Source organism: Thunnus maccoyii, chromosome 13, assembly GCF_910596095.1.
Source record: "Thunnus maccoyii chromosome 13, fThuMac1.1, whole genome shotgun sequence".
In the NCBI taxonomy this organism is placed as follows: Eukaryota; Metazoa; Chordata; class Actinopteri; order Scombriformes; family Scombridae; genus Thunnus; species Thunnus maccoyii.
This window is the reverse complement of record NC_056545.1, coordinates 27,269,693-27,291,784: the sequence shown is the minus strand read 5'-3', so window position 1 is coordinate 27,291,784 and position 22,092 is coordinate 27,269,693. Positions and strand designations below refer to the sequence as shown.

The window sequence follows — 22,092 nt, the reverse complement described above, 5'->3', positions numbered from 1 at the left end:
ATGTAATCATTGACTGTGTTACAGTTAAAGTCCACACCGTGGGGGTGTGGGGTGGGGGGGGCAACTGTGAAGAGTAAAACGTGCCACAGGGCAGTGTACTACCACTGTGTCAACATGTGTCCCTCCTCTTTGTTGATGGAGCAGCTCGAGGACATGTCAGGATTTGTTTCTTGATGACATCAGTCTTTGCACTCTTGATTACAACTTTGCAATAAAAAGACTTGTTCGTGATTACTAAAAGCTATTGTGTTACACAATGTCATCTTATTTAGATGATAGTAGAGCTCATAGCCATGTTAACATTAGCTTTTCAGTGTGCTTGAGCACTGGTATGATTTGTTGGTGTGTTTTGTTGGTTGTGGGACTTAGTGCTCAAATGTTGTTAGGCTCTCATGGGTTATCAGAACATAGTTGCAGATTTGTTTGATAACGGCTTAATTCTGGCAGCCTGCATGCACAAGGCCTTTGTGTAGTGTTGACTGCGTCAAGGCTGCCAGATAGGCCAGAGGGCCAGACAAACTTAGCCTGCCTATTGTCTGGGTTTCTGCTCTCTGCTCCAGGAAGTGAACGGGGCAGATGTGGTATGCAACATAGTGTATAACCTGTAGTTGTTGGCAACTTTTCAATGTAAGCAGTGTCTTCATAGAAGGTAGTTTTGTCAGTAACATATTGAAGCAGGCAAACTTTTTTAAAAGGTTAAAAAGGTCAACTTTTTTACCCAAGTTTATTTGAGGCCTGTAATCATTGTTTTGGGTCTTAACTTACATGCATCTTAAACACAAGGAATAGGAAAGTTTTTGGTGGCAATTGTACTACTGATCTTTGGCCAGGAGATGGCACAATATCCCTGTAAAGCATCTCATTCTAAAAGCTGGAGAATTATTACTGAATCACATGTTCCAGCACAATCTAGAACAACCTTCAATCAATAACTTGCTAACAACAATAAATAAACAGTTTTCTTGTTTTCAATGGAAATTTGCATTTTTTTCTCTTTGTAAATTAACAAAAATAAATGTTTATCATCAGAGTCCTTGCCCCGGTTGCCAAAATAATAGTGTGGTGTGTTGTTTGTGTAATAGCAGTCAGTTTAGCATACATTAAATAGATGAGTGGCCTTATCGACATTACCATTTGGATCATGTCCTGAAATACAACACCATGACACGCACAGGATAAACCAGACAGACTCACTGCAAGCTGAATAAAATATCACTGACACATGCATTATGTTGTAGCCTACACACAGTGGTTATGACTACACAATTTAAATGACAGTTCCCTAGGGCTATACACAGTGGCAGGCCTTATCAATGCATGTCTTTGTTTGGTTTGCAGCAGAACAAAACAAAAAAGTGGTGAAAATAACTGAATTCATGTTTATTCTACAAAGACATCCTAAAATAGCCTGAACAAAATTATTGGTACCCTTTAGAAGTTGTAAGAAATAATTGATTTGTAGTGATACTTTAACTTAGATTATTGTGTTTAGACTATTGTGTTTTAATTAGTATCACAGGTGTTTTAATTTTATAATCACTCATAATGAGCGAAACATACAGCTCAGTATCAGAAAGCTGTGTCTTAGTTGCAGGTCATGGATCTTCCAGTAGGATAATGACCCCAAACGTACATCAAAAAGCACCCAAGAGTGGATGAGAAGAGAATGTTGGACCATTCCCAAGTGGCCTGCTATGAGTCCCATTCAATCCCACCGAACATCTGTGGGAAGAGCTGAAACTTGCAGTTGGGAGACGGCACCCATCAAACCTGAGAACTGAAGCAGTTTGCTCAAGAAGAGTGGGCCAAACTACCAGTGGAGAAGTGTAGAAACCTTATTCAGAGTTACAGAAATTGCTGGACTGCAGTTATTGCCTCCAAAGGCTTTGCTACAAAATATTAAGTTAAGGGAACCCATATTTTTGGCCATTTTCATTTGTTTTATTGTATTAAATAATATGCTGAGTTGTAAATCAAAAGCAAAGTTTCAGTTATATTCAATGTGAAATAAAGAATGATGAATACCATATACTTCTGTCAGTTTCAACTTAATACAGAGAAAATTTAGTTGTTTTGTTTTTTTAAAAAAGGTGGAGGGGTACAAATATTTTCGGCCACATCTGTATATATATACATACATATAGAGATAATAAAAAAGTTTAAAGTTATAAAGATAGAATGCTATACAGTATATTACCCTAACCAGTAAGCATAAATACAAATGCAAAACCAATAGTGCAATTACCTTATATCCAGACAAAAGTGGTTAGATAGTAGATAGTCATAGATAGAGTATCTTTTGAATGAATACTTATAAAATCTGTAGCATTTGTACTTATGATTAGTATGTCTCCATAATGAATATGATTGATGTTAAATAGTAGTAAGTATAACAAGAAACTATAAATATATAAGGTATATACATGTACACACATATATATAGACATACATACTGTACATTGCGATATGTCTATACAACACATATGAATATGAGTATGTATTACATATTCTGATATAACACACCTGGCTTAGTCTGGGGTCACAGAGCAGTCTGATAGTAGTGCCACAACAACAACAACAAGCGCCTGAAGAGCTCCATATTGCACTTTGGTTGAATGAGTCTGTTGCTGAAGGAGCTCCCCATCTGCCACAGTTTATCATAAACAGCATAGGAAGGGTTTTCCACATTGGCACTGATCTAGTCCCTTGTCCTCCTCTCTGCCGTTGCCTCCACATACTGCAGTTTTTTCCAAGCAGGTGTGGCTAGATGGTATTAAAAGCACTGGAGAAGTCATAAAATATGACTCTCACAGTGCTTCCGTGCTTCAACGGGTGCATGAGGAAGATTACTGCATCCTCCACACTCATGTGCACCTGGTATGCAAATTGTGGTGAATCCAGGAAATAAGATACCAGGGTCCTCTGGTGCTGCAGATCCAGCCTCTCAAAGATCTTCATGACATGTGAAGTTAATGCCACAGGTCTGTAATCACTGAGAGTGAATAGAGGATAAGTGCAGTCCATTTTATAGAGCAGCTTTTCCTTTCAAATGATCTGTAAAGCATGATTAGACTTTCTATTTTTTTGTTGTTTGTGATACAGAAAAAAAAATCAGCCAACCAAAGATAACTTTTGAGAAATACAAAATTCAAAGACTGTGTGGTGTAACGTTGGCCAAACAGCAGAGTCAGAATAAATTATCTGACCACTTCTGACAAGGTCACACATGCTATATAGTCTTTGTTATGACTAAGAAGTCTTTTGTGAGCTGGAGTCTTTTGTGAGAAGAGCTGGTTACTGGCATTTAATCATTTTAGCATAACATTACACTTTTGATGGCCAACATTACTCATTTCAAGGAAAAGCATGGGGCCACTATACAACCAGGCCTACATCACCACAAGTGATGTTATTGCTGCTCCAATTCTGTTTTGCTTTTAGTAATTAATAAAGGAAAGGGATTGAGTAATGCAACCACAGACTCCAGCCTCTGTGTCAATATAGGTAATAGAATAAAAACAGTAGCACTAGTTCAACTAAGAACCGTTTTGAAATGCGGGACCAGTATTTGAGTATCTGAGTGTTTGTTTGTTTGTTTTTCAAATATTTCTATAATAGTACATTTTTTAAAGTCATGGACTATAAATATATATATATTTATATACAGTCAGTGGTAAAAGTTTATTTTGCCAGACAGTTTAAGGATGTCAGCTAAATCAGTTAATCCAATATAGCAACAGCACCGTTATTGTTATTGCGATTAATGGCTGTTCCTATAAAACTTTCGCGGGAATTCCCCACGTGTGGCTTCAGGAGAATAAAAACCGAAAATATGCTGACGATGGAGAAGTCGTCCAAGCTAAAGGCCGGTACCCATTCATAATGTCTAACATGTATTATCCAACAATAAGAAACTACCTCACTGACACTGCTGTATATGCTTGTATCATGGAGTGTGTATAACGATAGTTAAACCCCGACTTCTTCCCTTCTGATATGGAAATGTTTTGATGACTCTAGAGGGACATACCTTCTTTTAACTGTAGGGGTGTATTTACAACAATTGCTGCCAGAATCGGCTTGTGTAATGAAACAAATGTAAGTCAATCACGGAATTATTTGTATTTCTAATGTAAAGCGTTGATATGTTGTATTTGTGTTTTTATGAGGAGCAGAGTATCTCATGTTTAAACTACTGATGATTGTTTTCACCCCTCGCATGAACTAGTGGGTCATTCCGCTGAGAACGGAGAGAGGTTCCTGCAGCTTCTGTGGGTTTTGCCGTGACGTGACGCGCAGTGTTGTCTGATGTTTGTGTGCTTACCGGGGCGAAGAAGACCCAAACAAAAGGGATATCTGTCCGAAGGTCCTCTTTAAGATAAAGGTGAGTATCCTTAAATACTAGTGGCACCCTCGTTGGGTTGGATGTAGTGCTGTTTATCAACGCCAAATAACGGTCACGAATCAGCCAGACCAGAGCCACTCGGAGGCTAGCTTAACTTCTTGTTAGCGAGCATTTTGTTTAACGGTGTGTGTTCAGACACTCGAGTTACAGTAAACTGCCTTAACTAACATGCCACAGGCAGCGGGCCTTTTAAGCCGTTCATAAACAGAAGAAAAATATGTTATGGTAAACGTTTCTCTACATAGCAATGTGAATCCAAAAGTTCTAATGCAACACCGTTATTGCTCTGACCAGCTATTCTTCTGAACCACCATTGAGTGTCTGCTGATACAACTGGATGAGCAGACAGATAACAGATAAAATAACCTTCAGTGCAGTTAAAGAATGCTGTTTTAATGCTGTTTTTCTTTCTGTGCTGCCTCTGACTTGAAGGGTTTTCATGTTCTCAAAAACCAGCAGGGAAGCAGAGCTCTCCATATCTTATCCCGTACTCACGACCTGTAGCATCCTTTACATCAGTGGTTCCCAACCTGGGGGCCGGAACCCCAACAATTGGTCGTGAGATGATATGACAGGATAGGATAATGAAAAAAAAACATATTTTGGACAAACAATTGTGGGTTGTTGTTTTTTTCAAGCTTTCTTCTAAATTCTGCTTTATTTCAACTGCAAGGTTAGTAGATTAATCAATTAATTGATGGGCAGAAGATTAATCAGCAATTATTTTGATAATTGAATAATCATTTTAGTCATTTTTAAAGCAAAAATGAGCTGGTTTCAGCTTCTCAGATATGATGATGTATTGCTTTTCTTTGTCAGACATGATGATGAACTGAAAATCTTTGGGTCTGGACTGTTAGTCAGACAAAACTAGACATTTGAAGATGTAACGTTGGACTGTGGGGATCATTAATGGGTATTTTCCACTATTTTCTGGCATTTTATGGACAAAACGATTAACCTATGAATCAAAACAACAATTGGTAACTTAACTGGTAGACGATGCAACATGTGACAAGGGGTCCCAGGTAGACTTTGCTTTATTTTAAGGGGTCACAAGCCAAAAAGGTTGGGAACCACTGCTTTACATTACTTGTGGCATTTCACAAGAGGAGATGTGAAGTCTGTTTTGTTTTTTGAAAAACCAACAGCACTGAAATGATGTTTTTCTTAAAGCAAATGTCTGCCTTTTACTTTCATTTTGTGCCAAAGGTTCACCCTTTCTTAGGTCTCACGGTGTAATAAGTTTTCCCAAAGGACATACACTCTGTCTTTGAGTCGAGTGGAAAATGGGTACCTGCCATCTACCAGACTGCCTGTTGGATTAAGCAGCTTTGAATAGCCTTTTTAATGTGATTGGCAGAGTAGGAGAATTTAAATTTCAATCTGTTAAGTGTTGTATATTCTGAGGGGAAGTGGTTGGACAGATGAATGATACAGACACCTCAATATGTTGTCTTGTGATTTGATATTGCCACACTGACACCAATATTACTAAACGTTCTGAGAAAAAGGCGTCCTTTAGTTCCTGAAACTGTTTTGCTTTGTAACGGCTGTGGCTTTTTGTCAGTTTATGAATGTAAATCAGCTTCCAACGTCTAGTTTTGAATATAGTGTGGTCTAGGTGTTTGTATTTGGAGTAACTTTCCATACTTGTTACCGTACATAAACCAATGTCATCATTTTAACCCACTGTATATGTGAATCCAGTCTTGAAAAATCTGCTCTTTCTCCATAGAGATAACTTCTGTTTTAAGATATGCCTGCTAAGATTAATGCTGTTCTTGGATGACATCAGATTGTGTTCAATGTCATGAGACAATAGCAAGGTGGCACAGTGATTAGAGAGAGGCTGTCCTTATCCTGTAAGACCAAGATTCAGTCTGCCATGTCTTCAGTTATCTGTACCATTTTATCAGCTTGTGTGGTCATTTATCAATAACATCACCGTCCAGAAACATGTTAAAAACAGCCTCTTTAACTGTATTCTGTACCAAAAATAATCTGAACCATAACTATTCCCCCCGCTGACACTAAGAAAAAATGCATTTTTAATAAGTTTATTTGAAAGTGTGACCTAATTAGCAAAAAAGAGCTTGGAGGTTGCACAAGCTCCTGGTATTTAGCCATGTGCTCTATTTCACAGTTTTTCCCCCAGAGGCACCATGGATGAAGAAGAGCAGTTTGTGAACATTGATCTGAACGATGACAATATCTGCAGTGTCTGCAAGCTAGAGACGGAAACAGGGACCTTATCTTTCTGCCATGTCTGCTTCGAACTCAGCATTGAAGGTAATGCAACTCTTTCTTGTTTGCTCACTAGAGTGAAGAGCAGGAAAAGTGAGAAAAAAAACTGAGGAGAAATTGAGCTCATCACATACAGACGATATGTTTGTGCTAGCTAATCTTTCAAAGCAACCTGTAGGTTACAGTATGGAGTGTTGCTCCTTAAGAATTATTTTCTAACCACAAGGTGACCTCTCCACATCAAAGCTTTTTAACTCCTGAACACACACACAAACACACTCACTGATGTCTGTCTGACAGGATTCAGAATTAAAATTCATCTCCAGCAGTTTCACTGGCTGGCGTCATATAGAAGCAATCTTGGGCGGATAGATCAGCACTGGTCTGAGCTGCCAAGAGTCTCCAGCAATTGGATCACACAATAAATCACTTTTGCAGGAGCATCTGGATTCTTTTTGATCATCACTTCCCATCATAGCGAATGTGCACTTTCACCAGGAGCTGTAATACAACCTTAGAACCTTTAAGATTTGTTATTGTCTCATTTATTTGCCATCCACAAACACTTCTTTTATCCTCTCATGGAACAACATATAAGATACAGTGTATGTGCAAGGTACTGGGCCTGTACGACCAAAGCCCTCACTAAAGCAGGCCACTGTGATTCTCCCGTTTGATGTGCCACTCTAACTCAAGAGCATGTGTTTGAAGTTTTTTCATCTCTTAATTAATGAGTGGCCTATTTGAAGAAGAATGGGGAATCTGAAGGGATTAGATATGGCTCTCTTTCGGCACTCATCTCATAGATCCACAAAGGCTCTTTTCTGCAATGGAGAAGTGTGTGTGTGTTCATCTCTGTGCAGTATTATTGTGTACGACTTGTAAAACAGCATCATATAGCCGACTAAGAGCTCCCAGAATGGTTTATCATCCTGTTGTAAATGGGTGTAAATGCATATGCATGAAAGATTTATAGATCCATTCTGTCATGCAGGGTTTTCTCTGGATTTTTTTGAGACAAAGGTGGCAAAGGCGGGAGAATGTACATGGTGTGGTGCATGCAGTTTGTGCGTGCGGTTGCGCACCTTTAGAGTGTCTTGCACATAAGAGAAACCACAAGTGAGAAAGAAATAATGATTGACAGACAAAAGTGTCCATAGGTGTTAAATTTTCAATGGTAATTATTTGGTCATTCAAAAAACACTTGCAACCACTGCCTTTTGTGAAGATGAACTACAAGATTACTCTAGCGTGTGCACGCTCTAGACTGTCCGGTTGAATTGCAATTGAGTTCCGCCTTTTTCATTCCGTCAACATCACATGCTGGAATTTTCAACCAAGGCAGCGGCCAGTAATACAAAGGTGGCCCACCATTGAGTTAGATATGCAGGGAAAACCCTGGTCATGGTATAAGGATGAATGTAGGGGTATTGATTAAGTGCACTGTTATTTGTGTGCCGTAAAAAGAGTCTTCAGCCACGGTCTCAGACAAGCATTGTTAAAATAGTACTTAACTTAAAGTTGTGAAGTTGTGTTAGTGAGTGCTTACAAGCTCGTTAATCCTCATTCAACAGGAAGATAATCTAAATATGGTTGGAGGATGCAGCCTGGGTACTGGCATGAACATACAATGGAGTAGAAACCTAAATATACCAGATATTTGAATACCTTTTACTTATTAAAAACAAACAGCCTTAGTTAATGATTGATCTGTGTAATACGTAGCATGTGGTACCACTCTGTTTCACTTGTTTGCACATGGCCCCCTCAGTAGCTGGATGCTGTGCAGGCTGTTGCATGCTTGAAAATTAAATAGGTACAGTTTTCAGGGTCATCTTGTGTTTTTCTTTTGTTGCTCAGTAACATCCACTTTGGATGTACAGGTAAAAACTGTCTTAAAATGAGTAACCCAACCTTTGACAGATATGGCCGTTAAACTGTCAGCGATCCTCAAAGGCAGGGATTGCTTGTCTGGCTCACTGGAGGTGTCCTTGCTCGCTCCATTTAATTTATCAGCTAGGATGCTATGTTCAGGTAGGCAGTAGCTGGTGGGGCATTTATGCAAATGTGTCCCCAAAGCTTTTCACTGTTTAGACAAAACTGAGGTGCCCTTGGGGTTGGTCGTGTCAGATAAGACTCTTTCCACTACATTAATATTACCATTGTGTTTTTCTCAGGATACAGGTTTTGATGTAGCCTGTGTGGCAAGGAAGTGACTGTTATGTAACTGTTGGGTCTGGGGGGGAAGAAGAGGGGGGTTGTCAGACAAGCACGTGTTTCTGATGCAGCCGAGTGTTTCATTGGTGGGAGGAGAGCTTGCCAAGCTGCATGTGGCTACTTTAGACACGGCTGATTGGAAACTAAGGCCAAGCCGTGTGCCCGCTGACTGCTCATGTAGACTTAATCGCTAAAATACTCCTGTGCCATCCTTCATTAAAGGAGAAAGGAACAAAGGTCTAATCACCACACAAGCAGACAGAGTGCACAAAAAAATATGAAGGGGAGGGAATGGTCTTCATCACCCATTACACACACAGACACACCCTCCCAGCACATTTCTGTCCTAAAACATATCATGCTATCTCAAGGGTGAATTGCTGCTGCTGCTGAATATTCATTGCCTTCTTGCTCTCTGCTGGTTTTTGAATATTTATTAGAAGCAATAGAAGCAGAATTGCTTCTTGTTTTGTTTTTTTTTTAAACTAGGAGAGCATATCGCTATGTACAAACCATGGTTATATCATACATCAAGACCCTCTGTATTTATTACTTTCTCCATAAATTCAGCTTAAACGAAACCATTATCACGTAAATTTACTATCATTTTTAAATAAAATATCATCACCCCAAAAATGATCTACAATGCCTTGTTCCTTCTTTGATTAGTGTGTAAAAGGCAGTGTCCTCTAGAGGCCACACACCAGTTAGAATAGCTGCCTGCTGAAAGGAGGAGTGAATTAAGTTTTTGTTGACTAACTGGTGAGAAACATTTGTCCCAGATATAAATGTGTAAATACAGTACATACCAAAAATACAATGTTTGCATGTTATAAATATATTATCACTTTAATCACCAAGTGATGCTGTGTAGATGAGCTACCACATGATTGGTAACTAAAGGTTTGTGCTTGTAAAGAGGAACATGCAGGACAAGTGACATTTCTGGTTTCAATATGAGGAAAGATCACTCAACCAGTTGCTCTTTTGTGGTATTATTACTGAATGTTCATGTGTAACCTTTTTTCATTAAAACATAATAATTAAATATTTAAATCGTGAACATATTGTTGGTGCAGTGATGATTATTTCTAATTGGCCACTGCAGCAGTCTAGCTATGTTGCAGCAGAGAGCATTATGAGTTAACTGCTCATACTTAAGAATTCATTTCCACCCACAACCTCCTCAAGCTCTGCTCTGAGGTTTGCATGAAATGGGGATGTTCAGACGTGTCTGTTTACACGTCAGATGCTGACACACACAGTAGTCACAGTTGAAGTTAGACAGTGCTTTACATCAATATAAACCCCAAGAGACACTAATAATAACAATTTATTGTCATCTCCAAAATCCAATAGATTATATATGTTTGAGCTTTGAGCTAGAAGCTTATGTTGACAGGGCTCAGAGTTGTTTACCACCAAGGCGTCACCCACAGTACCACCAGGTGCAGAAGTAGCTGTGAAGGCTGTCTGTAGCAAAAGGTTTGAGCACAGTTCAAAGAAGGATGAATGTTCAGGAAGTGCAGCTTTTGTCATAGCTCCAAGTAGTTGTTTCCTGAGGAAACTGCTTTGGCCTGTGTGTGCTGGTTCCATCAGAAAGTACCACATAGAAATGGTGGCTATTTATATATTATTCAACCTCTGCCTTAACTGGGCATTTCTTACTTTTAGACATTTCTTTTTTTTTTCTTTTTCTGCACCATCTGAGCTGTGGAGTGTGGACTACACATGGTTACACAGCCTTGAGCGTCAACACAGTAGAGCAGAGAACAAGGGAACAACTGCAGTCCCACACCAAAACACCAGCAGCCAGTTCAGCCTGTCTCCAGTTATGTTTGTCTTCTGTGGAAGGACTATCACTGTTTCAAACTAAAAGAATGGGTGTATTTTGGATGAATTTTCATTATGAAGGCTTCTCGACTGCTCAGTGTAACGTGACATCCAACCCAACCCCTATAATGACTGTGATAGCAAAAATTATATGATAGTGATAAAGTGGAAAGTAGCCAAAAGCGCAAGACCTCCCATCTAGCTGTTGCTTGCACTTACAGTTTTAGTTTAGAAACTGCATAGTTGAAAAAGAATAGCTTATCAGAATATGCAAAAACATTTGTGCATTATGTTTTTATTGTTTGCCAGATGTGTCATTCAAATGAGAGTATGCAGTTAGTTTGCACATTCCTTCTGTGCAAAGTCACATTGAAAGAAAAGTTTACCCTCAAAATTAAATGTGACTGTTATCTATCTTCACTCATGTCAGTCAAAATACCATATAAGTATTTAAACCACCAAGAGGGGCCAAAAAGCGACTGACTTCAAGGTGAAGTACAGAAGGGTTTTTTTAAGGGTTTTTTTCATAATGTCAGTAGGAAGTTTGCAATACATTGTTTCACTGTGAAATGTTTTTTTTCTTTGGTTTCACATCTGTCAAACTTAACTGTTTGGGTCTCACTGCTCAGTGCAGCCTAATCAGACTAGAGTAGGGCTTTTCTAAATGAACTGGCTTTATTGGATGTGACAAACTGTGCTTTATAACCAACTGAGAGATCTGACACTATAGCCTGCGTATTGTAACCTCTAACCTCTCCACCCTCTCACACCAACAGTTAACTTTATTGCTTTCGGTGTCCATGGCTCCTTGTCAGACAAGACGTCTGCTGAGCTTCCAGGTTAAGCTAAATCCCAGCACCCTTCCCTTTATCTGCTTACATTACGCAGACAGAATATTTGCTGAGGTCTGGTAATATTACCAGCTGGGTTTGGACCACAAGCAGCTAAGAGTGAAAAACAGAAAATTCCTACAGCTCAAGAGGCTGGAATGATGCAGTTGGTGCTGATTGTGGTTGCTGCTCTACAGGGGCTATTGTAGCATGCTCCTATAAACAGCCCATTCATTGTGGGTGACCTCTTCACCCTGGGGTGTATAGAGAGGCATAATTAGGTTGCTGCCTGTGGAAGCTGTATGTTTGAACACAGTAATGGTCCAGAATAGTGTTGAACCTACTGTATGTTCTACCGTGCTGAGTCCTCTTATTTAGTACTATAATGCTTTTCAAGGTCAAGTATAATGGGCTGCTTTCTATGTGAATCTGTCACTAGTATAAATAAATAGGCAGAGATTATAGTCTACATTAACCCCGCAAATATAGATAAATTGTCTCATGAGGTCTTTATTGTCTCCAACTCTGAAATAATTAGCTTTTTCACCACATGTTGATGAACCTCTTAACTGCATTATTCACTAACTAACGTGTGATATATAGTCACTGTCAGCAGCTGCTTATATACAATCTTATCTTGTACCACTTTGGAGTGATGTACATGCAGGATGGTAATGACAGACTACAGCCACAGCAAAGGAAAGTTGATCTATTGTTTATCTATTAGGGATGCAACGATGATAGATTTTGATGGTACGATTATAGTCTGAGGAGAAATCACAGTTTCCTTTTGCAGTGGCAAGTTTTACAAATTATAGATTTGTATTGTTGAACAACCCCCTGTCCATTCTTTATTTATCCAAAATACCCCACACTTATGGTTTAAGGCATTTTTTTGGTGGATACAACACTTCAATGTTGAGTCCCTCAGTCATTGTCAGAACACTTTTCATCTCCTTTAGCTAACTGAGCCCCACTCAAACACAAATGAAGGGAGCCGTTCTCATGACAGCCTGTGTAACTTTGCATACCTGAACTTGTTGCAGCACAGCATTTTAAGCTGGTATACCAGGTTTGTTTTGGTTCAATGGTAGAACTTCAGCTTGCAGTCTGCCGGTTGCGCCTACGGACATTTTTTAACACAATTCTAGTCTAGTTTAATTTAATTTTACTCACAGTACATCCATTGTTCATAGAAAAATAACACACCATGATGTCCCTTTTTTGAGAGTGAGAACAGAAACACTAGGTGTAGCTGTAGCTAGGTGTTTTAAATCGTGGTTAATAGTTAACCAGTTAATCTTTGGTACATATTTACGAGGGATTTCATGGTATCTTGCCTGGAGAGGACAGAGGTAGGATAGGAGGCATAATTAACTAGCGATACTGTTAACACCGTATAATATGCTGTAGATGGGCAATCACCATGTTGCTTTGTTCTGTATACTTACATTGCTAAACAGGTGGTTTGAGTTCACATGTCATTGAGTTCACTGTTGTTCATGTGACTTCTATGTTGGTATCTAAGTTGGCCCGTGCAGCTGCTGACAACACATTCTTCTAAGCTGTGCCACGCAGCTCTGTTTGACACCTTACCACCGGTGACCTCTGTCCCAAATCCCTGGTACCAGCTCTCAGCCGTCCAAAGTGTGTCAAGGATCGAGTATCCTTGCCCAGCACACACACGTGCAGTTCAGAGCAAAACCAAGGCAGAAAAAAGGTAGCTCCATGCAAACAGAAATGTTCTGCCTTGTTTATTGCACTTGAATGTAAAATAGAACAGTGTATGTAGTATGCTCTGCTAACATGCATGCAAAAATGCTACGAAGAGAGATGTAAATCGTTAAAAGTTTGGGAAGAGTTTTCTTTCCATGACAGCAACCACAAGACCAAGTGTGCAGCGTGAGAGTTGGAGAGTTTGAGTGAATTTTGGGTGAAAAATGTGGCCAAAATGTAGCCACTAAATATAGAGTAGGACTATAAATAACAGAGGGATGTCATCTCTCTACAGCTTGAGAATTATTATATGTTTGGACTGTTCCTGTGGTCACTTCACTATCAAGAGTTATCCAGCCTAACAGGCATCAATCTTCCTCTGGGTTGTGGTGAACCAGCTTCACTGTAACTCAGCTCCACTAGTTTCTAAACCTTTCTTTAACAAAATTTTTTGATTTCCTCTGTCAACAAAACTTTGTGACTTTGTTGACTATTACACACCTCACAAAGGTGTTCACCTGAAATATAAACCCTCTCTTATTTTGTATGGGAGAGATAGTCAAAGATCCCCATTGGATTTCTGAACTTTGTGAAGCATAGTTTTAACATCACTTTCTTTTTTTTATATCAGAAGTATTATTTCTTGTTCAACTAACCTGGATCTGATTGATTTCTGATTGGTGTATCATAATTGATATTTGCTCTCAGGAACAACTGAAAACTGAATGACACCAGATGTTTATATTTTACATTTCTCTATCAGAACGAAGCATGAGTCTGTGCTTTGTCTTTGTTAATTGTTGAACTGAATGACAGACTAACCTTGGCTCCATCACAAAAGAACAGGAAAAAACAAGCCTATTGGTCATCAGTGTTGTGCTTAATGTCTCCAGCTGTCACAGCTGAACAATGTCGATTCACCTCCAGTGAATAGTCTGTGTGTGTGCTTGTGCTTATGTGTGCAGCCATGAAAGACAGTAGTGCTAAGCTGCTTAGCTGGAGTGAGGTCTTTGGCTGGTGGTGCACTGCCCTGGTTGTGGGCCAATAATTTTTTCCACTAGGCAAGTGGTAGTCACTGTGTTTTTGTGGTAGTCCAAAGACTGGGACTGATCGGATTATAACATGGTTGTTTGACAGGCAGTGTGCTCACACACTTGACTCGCATGCCCTATATGTGGTTCCTTCACAAGACTAATCTATTCATTGTAAAGGTTTGTCTTTCTAGGCACTTGGGTCAGAACACAAACAGGCAGAGGCTAAGAATAGGTTTCTGCGCACACAGTTGTGTAATGGTCTAAAACCTTCCTATGTACTGAGGCATATAAGATCCATTAATGCTGACTGTCCCAGATTAGGTATGGACTATTTACTTTTTTCCTGCAGCCATACAGCAAGCTCTCTATAGACATGCAAAGAAATGAAACTGAACAAGTCCTGACAACAAAATCGCGCTTAAAACTGATTTTTCTCTTCATTCTTTTTCAAGTCAAGTTTATTTAAAAAGCCAGGCTTCAAACAACTTTAGCAAGTCTGCTGAAGTGATTCTTGTAGGAGGTTTTGCTTTAATGTGGTTTTTAAAGAAAGTTTGACATATCAACGCTCAGGAGTCTTTTCTGTTTTTGACTTAATTTATATTTTGGCCTAAACGTCTAAAAGCAAATTGAGCACAGTCTCTCCTCGGGATGGTTTAACTGTAAGACTCAACAAAGTTTTGTGTGAGTGTAACTGTAGAAAGGTCCTGGCGACCACAGCAAACATGAACAGTCTGTATATGTGTGTACCTGTTGTTTTGTGGTCATGTGGTGTTAAGTGATGACCTGTGGTTTCCTTTGCTCGTCTGTGTTCTGGTAAATCGCTGAGATCGGCATGCGAGGTAAAGCTATCTAAGTGAGCTCTTAAGTCTATATGGACTACAGTGACTAATCTCCTCACCTCAGGTTCCAACACGTACTGTATGTCTGTTGTGAAATGTCGGTCGTGAGAAGGCCTTCACACGAATGGCTGTGCAGCACACTCTCACTTCAGCCTCATCCACTATCTCCTCCACACACACAGTTTTAATTCTCGCTCTCTTTCACCTTCAGCTTCTCTTTGTTTATCAAGCCGAGTTCACAAAATAAGGCTTTGGCCCATTTTACTCGGAGGTTATTTTAATTTTAGTCCACTTACTACATGTTAATTTCCTCTGTGCATGCTAAATTGGTTACAGTGTGACCTGTTTTGACTGGATCCAGGAAGCATTGCTTTACTTTCCAGGAATGTAGTCTGAATTGGAGAACATCTGCCCATGTAGTCAAGTTGTTTTTCCCCCCTTTCCCTTTAAGATGAGAAGGATTGGATGGTTTTGTTTCAGGGACCAAAGTTCACCGTCTATTGAAAGATTTATGTCCTGTGTATGTGTTTATGCAGGATGAAAAATAAGACAGAGTGGACACTTTCAAATTGTGTTTGCATCTTTCACATTGTTTGACAGGTACAGGTATATTGAAATCATTGTCAATTAATGTAAATGAAATGTTGTTTCATGTGGACAGAGACCACTCTGTGTACCTACCTCTCTACTGTTGCTCAGTAAAAAAAAAAAAAAAATCCAAATATGCATGTGCATGTGTTTGCGTTGAGACTGGGTTGATCTATTATCCCTGCCATCTCAACGCAGCGCTAGCTAATCCACTGCACACTAAGCAGCTTTCACAGAGAGATCGCAATAGGTCAATCTGCCAGTTTTAGCTTGTTTCATTCTGGTTTACTTTTATTTGCTCTGACAAATTCAATGAGTCAGTGCTGCATTTCTCACTAACTATAGAGATGACTTATCAATTTTTTCATGTTTCTTTTTTTATGGGTTAGGCCCTGGATCTTTGAATCTCTATGTTGCTGTTATCCGTAGTTGTATTTGACTTATTGACTCATTCCTTTATGTTATTTATGTGTGAATGCAGGTGTGTCCTCTGCTACCTTGTTGCACTCAAAGTCCCTGCGCGGCCACAGAGACTGCTTTGAGAAATACCACCTCATTGCCAACCAGAAGCTGTCACGTTCCAAGGTCTCCAGAAGTGCCTACGAGGGCATGAAGCTGGCCCTCAGCCAGAAACTGAACCGCATCATCCAGTATGCCCAGAACAAAGACTCTGTCTCCTCCAATGGCCCCAGCCGACGGGGGGCCAAGCTTCTTTGTTACAGCCAGCAAAGTGACTGCAAGCTGCTGCCCCAGTCAGATGCCCAGGTGCCCCGCTACGCACCCCACTGGGAAACAGGCAAAGCAACAGGGCTGCCCGATTACACTATGGGGATGCTGGAATGCCACACAGCGGAGGAACTCGGGCTGCTGCAGGAGTCACAAGGTGACGTCTGGTCCAGTGACGGCAGGAAAGGTCTACACAACCGGAATCAACCGTCAGGAGGACAGACACAGCACAGACACCAGGGCCACAGCAGAGATGAATGTGAGCACATATCAATTGAATTCTCTACCAAAAGGAATTTGTGGTCTCTAGCTGCAACTTTATTTGATCATTGTGTAACTGAAGCAGTAGTGCAAGCTTTAATTTTTTTCTTCTTTTGAAGAGAGGATGTTGTAGACAATAGTGAATGACAATCAAAATGCAATACTCCATTCCTCTGCCTCTCATCTCTCTGTTCAGTGTGATCTCTGCTGTCCAGAGATTTCTGTTCCCTTAGAGCATGTATTCATGAAAAAGCAAAGGACAGAATAGTAACACAAGACAAGATACAGTTTTACTTTCTCTGTCATTCGTCTCCCTCTTTGCTATGATCTCTTCAGAGAAAAGAAAATTTTCCTATAACCTTGAGATATGTTCTTTGTTTTCTCAACCGTCTAAAGGTCCTTAATTCAAAGTCTGTGCTTTTAAATGAAAGATGACATGAATTTCACAGGTTCACACTCCAACTACTCACTGCTCTGAATATCTTGAACCTGCTATTGTACATGCAACTAATAAAAATTGGTAAAGTTAGCTGTTACATGAATATGTAACCACTTTAGTTTTGCTTTTAGTTTGTTAATAGAATTTGTTTTTGTTCGGGTCATGAACAGCTCAGAGCTTTCCTGCAACACATTCCTTTTGATATTACTCAGAGTGTTCCTGTATACAGGTAATGAACCAGTATACAGGGTGCTGGTTAAAGGAACCAGCACGTATACTTTGCCACATTACCCAATTTGAAACATGAACAAGTTACACAAGTTGAGTGCTAACCATTTATATATATATTTTTATATTTTTTTTTAATCAGATGTAATTAGCTGAGAAATTGACATTCTGTACCTTCCACACATTCTAATCACAGCTGTTTTTTTCTTTTAGTGACTAAAATGAGTGTGGATGAGCTACATCAGCTGAATGCCCAGCTACTGATGCAGATTCAAAGTAAGTGCTCTCCATCATCAATATTTTTTGTCCAATTCAATCTGTAATTATCATCCCTAATAAATCCTCACGTGAAATCTGTGCCCTCAGGAAAAAACTTCATTAGTTAAAAGTTTTTTTTGAACTTACAGCATAGTCAGGCCAATCCAGCAGGGGTGCCAATGCAATGGTTCCGGCAAAAAAACACAGGGTTGTTTGGCAAAAAGTTTAACCTTGGTTAAACCTTGTTATAACACAAGTCTGTTTTCGGTCTGAAAAGACTCAGTAAAGCAGGGCTAATATGGACTGGAAGGCATCTCTAGTCAACACATCATCTTCTTTCATGTGACCAGCTGTGTTGAATTGGGCACTGTGTAGTGCTTGCTCATGCATACCCTGCCTGTCTGTTCACTCCATTCTTCACCAGTTAGGCCTTTTGTTTGCTACACACAGTTACGGCCAAGCTAAGAGCATCTCATCTCAAGCAACAGAAATGTTTGCATATCCAACACAAGCAGATGTTATCAGATTTTTATCAGTAAGGCCAAGCAACCACCACCCATGGGACGGCTGATGGAGCCATAATATTTTCATCTTCAGTCTGCTAGTGTGAGGGTTCAGATGAGTCAAGTTGTCACTCCGGCCAGTGTCGAGAGGAAGATTACATGAGCTAATGTGAAATGTCCTCTGACGAAATGATGTCTAGTGGGGGGCCTGGTCTACACACTCTTAGTCACCCTTTAGGAGCAGTCAGTTCCACATGTGTTCATAGTGTTACTCAGAACAGACGGAGGTTATTGCTCATTCTTAATTATGTAAGGAGCACCACACATGTCCAAGAGTTAATGATCTACAGTTCTTGTTGTATTAGAAGTGTCTATAAACTAGTTTAAATGAGTGTTTCTCAGCTGCATAACACTGCACATTACTGAAGTTATTAGTTGTTTGACTCTGTTTTTTTGTGTGTGTGTGGGAGGGGGGTGGGGGGTTGGTTATCTTAAGCTTGTTTTTTCTGTCATGTTGTCTTTGCTCTCTGCTCCTTCAGTAATCAGTATTATTGATTTACTTCCTTTTATCTGTTTCTCCCATTTGTTTATCTGTGTAGAAGTTGACCTTGAGTGTGAATTAAACCTCTGATTCTCATTTTTTCTCTCTCTCTCTCTCCCTCCAGAGGTCTTCGAGGAGCTGACTGTGGCTGTGCAGGAGAAAGACTCGTTGGCGTCAGAGTTACACGTGCGTCACATCGCCATCGAGCAGCTCTTTAAGAACTGTGCCAAGCTGCCCTGGCTGCACATTAGCAGGGCCGGGGTGAAGGCCAGCAGCAGCAGCACTGGCAGCCCCGTGGAGTAAGGTGCTGGAAGATAGCGGGAGGTCTGTCCTGTCTCTGCTACTGGGAGGAAGCTGACAAAACACCTCCACGTGCTGGCTGCAGCGAGGCTGAAAAATGCCTTGATGTATACTGACTGACTTTTACAACACTACGATGATGTTGAGTTTTTAGCTCTGCATTAGGACAGCATTAAGGGCTGCATTGACATGGCCTCCGATCTCGTGGTTGCGGTGATGATGCAAGGATTAATGAAGGTTTGCAGTTTTTAAAAAAAAATTGCTGGTTTGGCATGTGACCTGAATTCTACCCAACCCAATCTAAGTACCCAGTAAGCATGTCTTCTGGGTACTTAGAGTCGTCTGGCCCCAGTACACGATGAGGACATGTTCTTACTGGACATGATCCTTTGAAGATTTACCTTAATACAGACTGAGAAACTCCTTTTCTACATAATTTCACAAAAACGGTAGCTGTTGGTTTTATTTAGTTTTGTTTATTTTGCTGTCCAAAATTTCAGTTTTCATTGTTTCATTTTCTGTAGATATATCCTCTTAAGCTTTTTTTTTTTCTTCTGATTATGTCATCCGCGGATATTCAAATATGGGTTTTAGCACTGCTTAATGCTCCTCCATATGCTATCTGATGGTTCTCTGTTGAGGAGAGTTACAGTATTTTATAACATGGCTCTGGTGAATACTTAATGCAGAGTAGCTGGATGGTGTCAGTCTTATTCATACTTTAAGGCACTGCCAGCATTAGTGTTTAATTACCGTTCTAACATAAAGCGCTAACATGGTTTAAGCTTCGTCTGCAGCTGCACACTGGCAATATAACGGCTTGAAACGAGTTATCGATTTGCATTCAAACTGCCCAAATTTGACATGATTATTTGTAAACTGTGGTCTTCAGAAGAATTTACAACTGTATATATCAGGTAGATTCGATAGTAATGAACTTCTTCTGCTAAAGAAAATGCCAATAATTATACATACTGACAGTGACAAAGCTTTGCCGAATTCCTTTAAAATAACACCTTTAAAATTGTAACATATTGATCAAGTCTTATCTAGAAAATAGCATGAGCAAGTGCAAGACAACACCCAAAAGTACCCTACAGCATCACTGCAACAAAGACAAATCAGAGTGTGAAAGTTACCAAAGCTATACTAGCTGTGCAGTTTTTTGTTTGTGATGTGATGACTATTTTGAGAGTGTCCATGATCTAATACTTGGTAACAGTTGTATGACAAGTATTAAGTAGAAATATCAGTTAATATACCCTCTCAATGGCTTAAAGTTATACCTATTCTGTTTTTTTCTCTATTATTGCTGGTGAGATTTACTTGATATTTAGTACAAAGCTGTTTATTGTCTGTATAGTGGTCAAGCACAAGTTGTATGTATGGCTATACGCTGGATGGGCGTTATTGGAAGAGGAAAGTTGAAACTACTGGAAAAGAAATCCAGCTGCCAAACCAAAGTCTGTATTTGTTCTATATGTGAACTGCAAGCATTTGGCTGATATAGATTCCATTAACAGAGCAAGATGCAATACCAAACTGATTTAAAATGTGGCTTAGTGATTTACTTCTAGGTTTGGTTCAATGTGTGTGGTAATGAAACATAGATTTTTACTCTAAAGGTGATGCTGTGGAAATGATTTGTTCTTGTATACACAGTGTATGATTTACGATTAGTTTTATTTATCTTTTTCATTTTTTCTTTCCTGTCCAATGTTAACTTTTGTTGCCCTTATGTGTGAGAGCTTAGTTGATGTCACAGCAATACAAACAGGATATTTGGTCTACTGTGCCTCTGGAGGTCCCTGATTTTAGATCAAAAGGAGACTAAGAAGGACAGGGATGGTATTAACAGTATCAGTGTTTTAAGCCTGCAGTTTTGGTTAGTTTATTATTCAGGAACCCTATGCAAGAAAGAGACTAATAAATCAGAAGCCTTATTTAGTAGAAAATATTTGTTATCTGAGTTTTTCTCAGAGGTCACAGAGCTACTTGATTATAATAAGCTGGGGAAAGACTAGGTTATTAATCAGATTGGTGTTTAGACAAACTCAGCATTGTCAGTGTATCTCTTTTGCTCTCTCTTTGTAAGAGATTTAAATGTATTTGACCCCTTTTAGGGTTTAAAGTTACAAGTTTTAGCTCCATTTTAAACGTGTATCTTTATTTGGATAACTGAATTCAGTGTGCTTGAGTATTCAGATTATTGGTCCTTAATGCAAATTTTCAGTCATTCAGTCTTCAGTTGTATGTTTTTTATTTGTGTTTTAAATATGAATGCCGTGTGTTTTTGTATACTGTGGAAACATGGCTGGGCCTTTGCCTCTGCTCAGCAGTTTTTGGTCGTGTGTTCTGGTGCTTGTTATCTTTTGCTGGAGACGTAAGCATACCTGTTACACTTCCACCTCCTACCTTTTTTGACTTGACTCTTCATTTGTTTTCTAATGTTGAACAAGGCTGCATTTGTGTTGTGTGATGTTTTACATTCTATTTATTGTGTGTGTTCATGGACCTTACACAGCCTGTGTGATTTGTGCTTTGTATTTTTTTGTAAAATATTTCAATAAAATGAAATTATTTTTACTACATACTCTGGTTCTGGTATTTTCCTGATCATAGCCACTGCTGCATGGTAATTAGTGGTGTGCAAGGGTGGGCAATTGCTATTATTAATATTATTATAAAGTAATACGACCACATGGATGTTTTAATTTTTTTTAAAAAGGGGGTAAAAATCCAATTAAAACAAAAAGCTCTTCAGAATCAACCACAATAGCTTATGTTCACAACTATTCTATCATAAAAACCAACCTTAATGTGTTTCAACATATCTTTGTCAAAAGCTTGAGTAGTGTAGACAATCATCCATTCAATCCATCAATAATTGTCTGATTAGCACCAAGTGTGTTTACACCAATGTTAGCTTTAAACAGCTGTGTGAACTCAAGAATCTATCTGAAATTATTTCTATAATTGATATTATTGGCATCAGAGGCAATGAAAAATGAGTAGATACTGGATAAGTGCAACTTTCAGCATAATTTTACTTGAATATGACCCATTTGTTGACTGACTGTTGATTTATAGCTGGACTGTGCATTAATGATCATGATGGAGGCTGGGT

At 39.3% G+C, this 22,092-nt stretch overlaps 1 protein-coding gene across 1 annotated transcript; it reads left to right on the top strand.

Moving 5' to 3' along the window:
• Positions 1-4,238: 4,238 nt before the first annotated feature.
• On the top strand, positions 4,239-21,556 carry c13h21orf91 (chromosome 13 C21orf91 homolog). The gene is made up of 5 exons (XM_042431623.1): positions 4,239-4,384; positions 6,552-6,697; positions 16,191-16,694; positions 17,577-17,639; positions 18,790-21,556. Exons 2-5 carry the CDS (start codon positions 6,571-6,573, stop codon positions 18,966-18,968), a joined length of 873 nt encoding a protein of 290 aa, XP_042287557.1. The 5' UTR covers positions 4,239-4,384; positions 6,552-6,570; the 3' UTR covers positions 18,969-21,556.
• Positions 21,557-22,092: the final 536 nt, after the last annotated feature.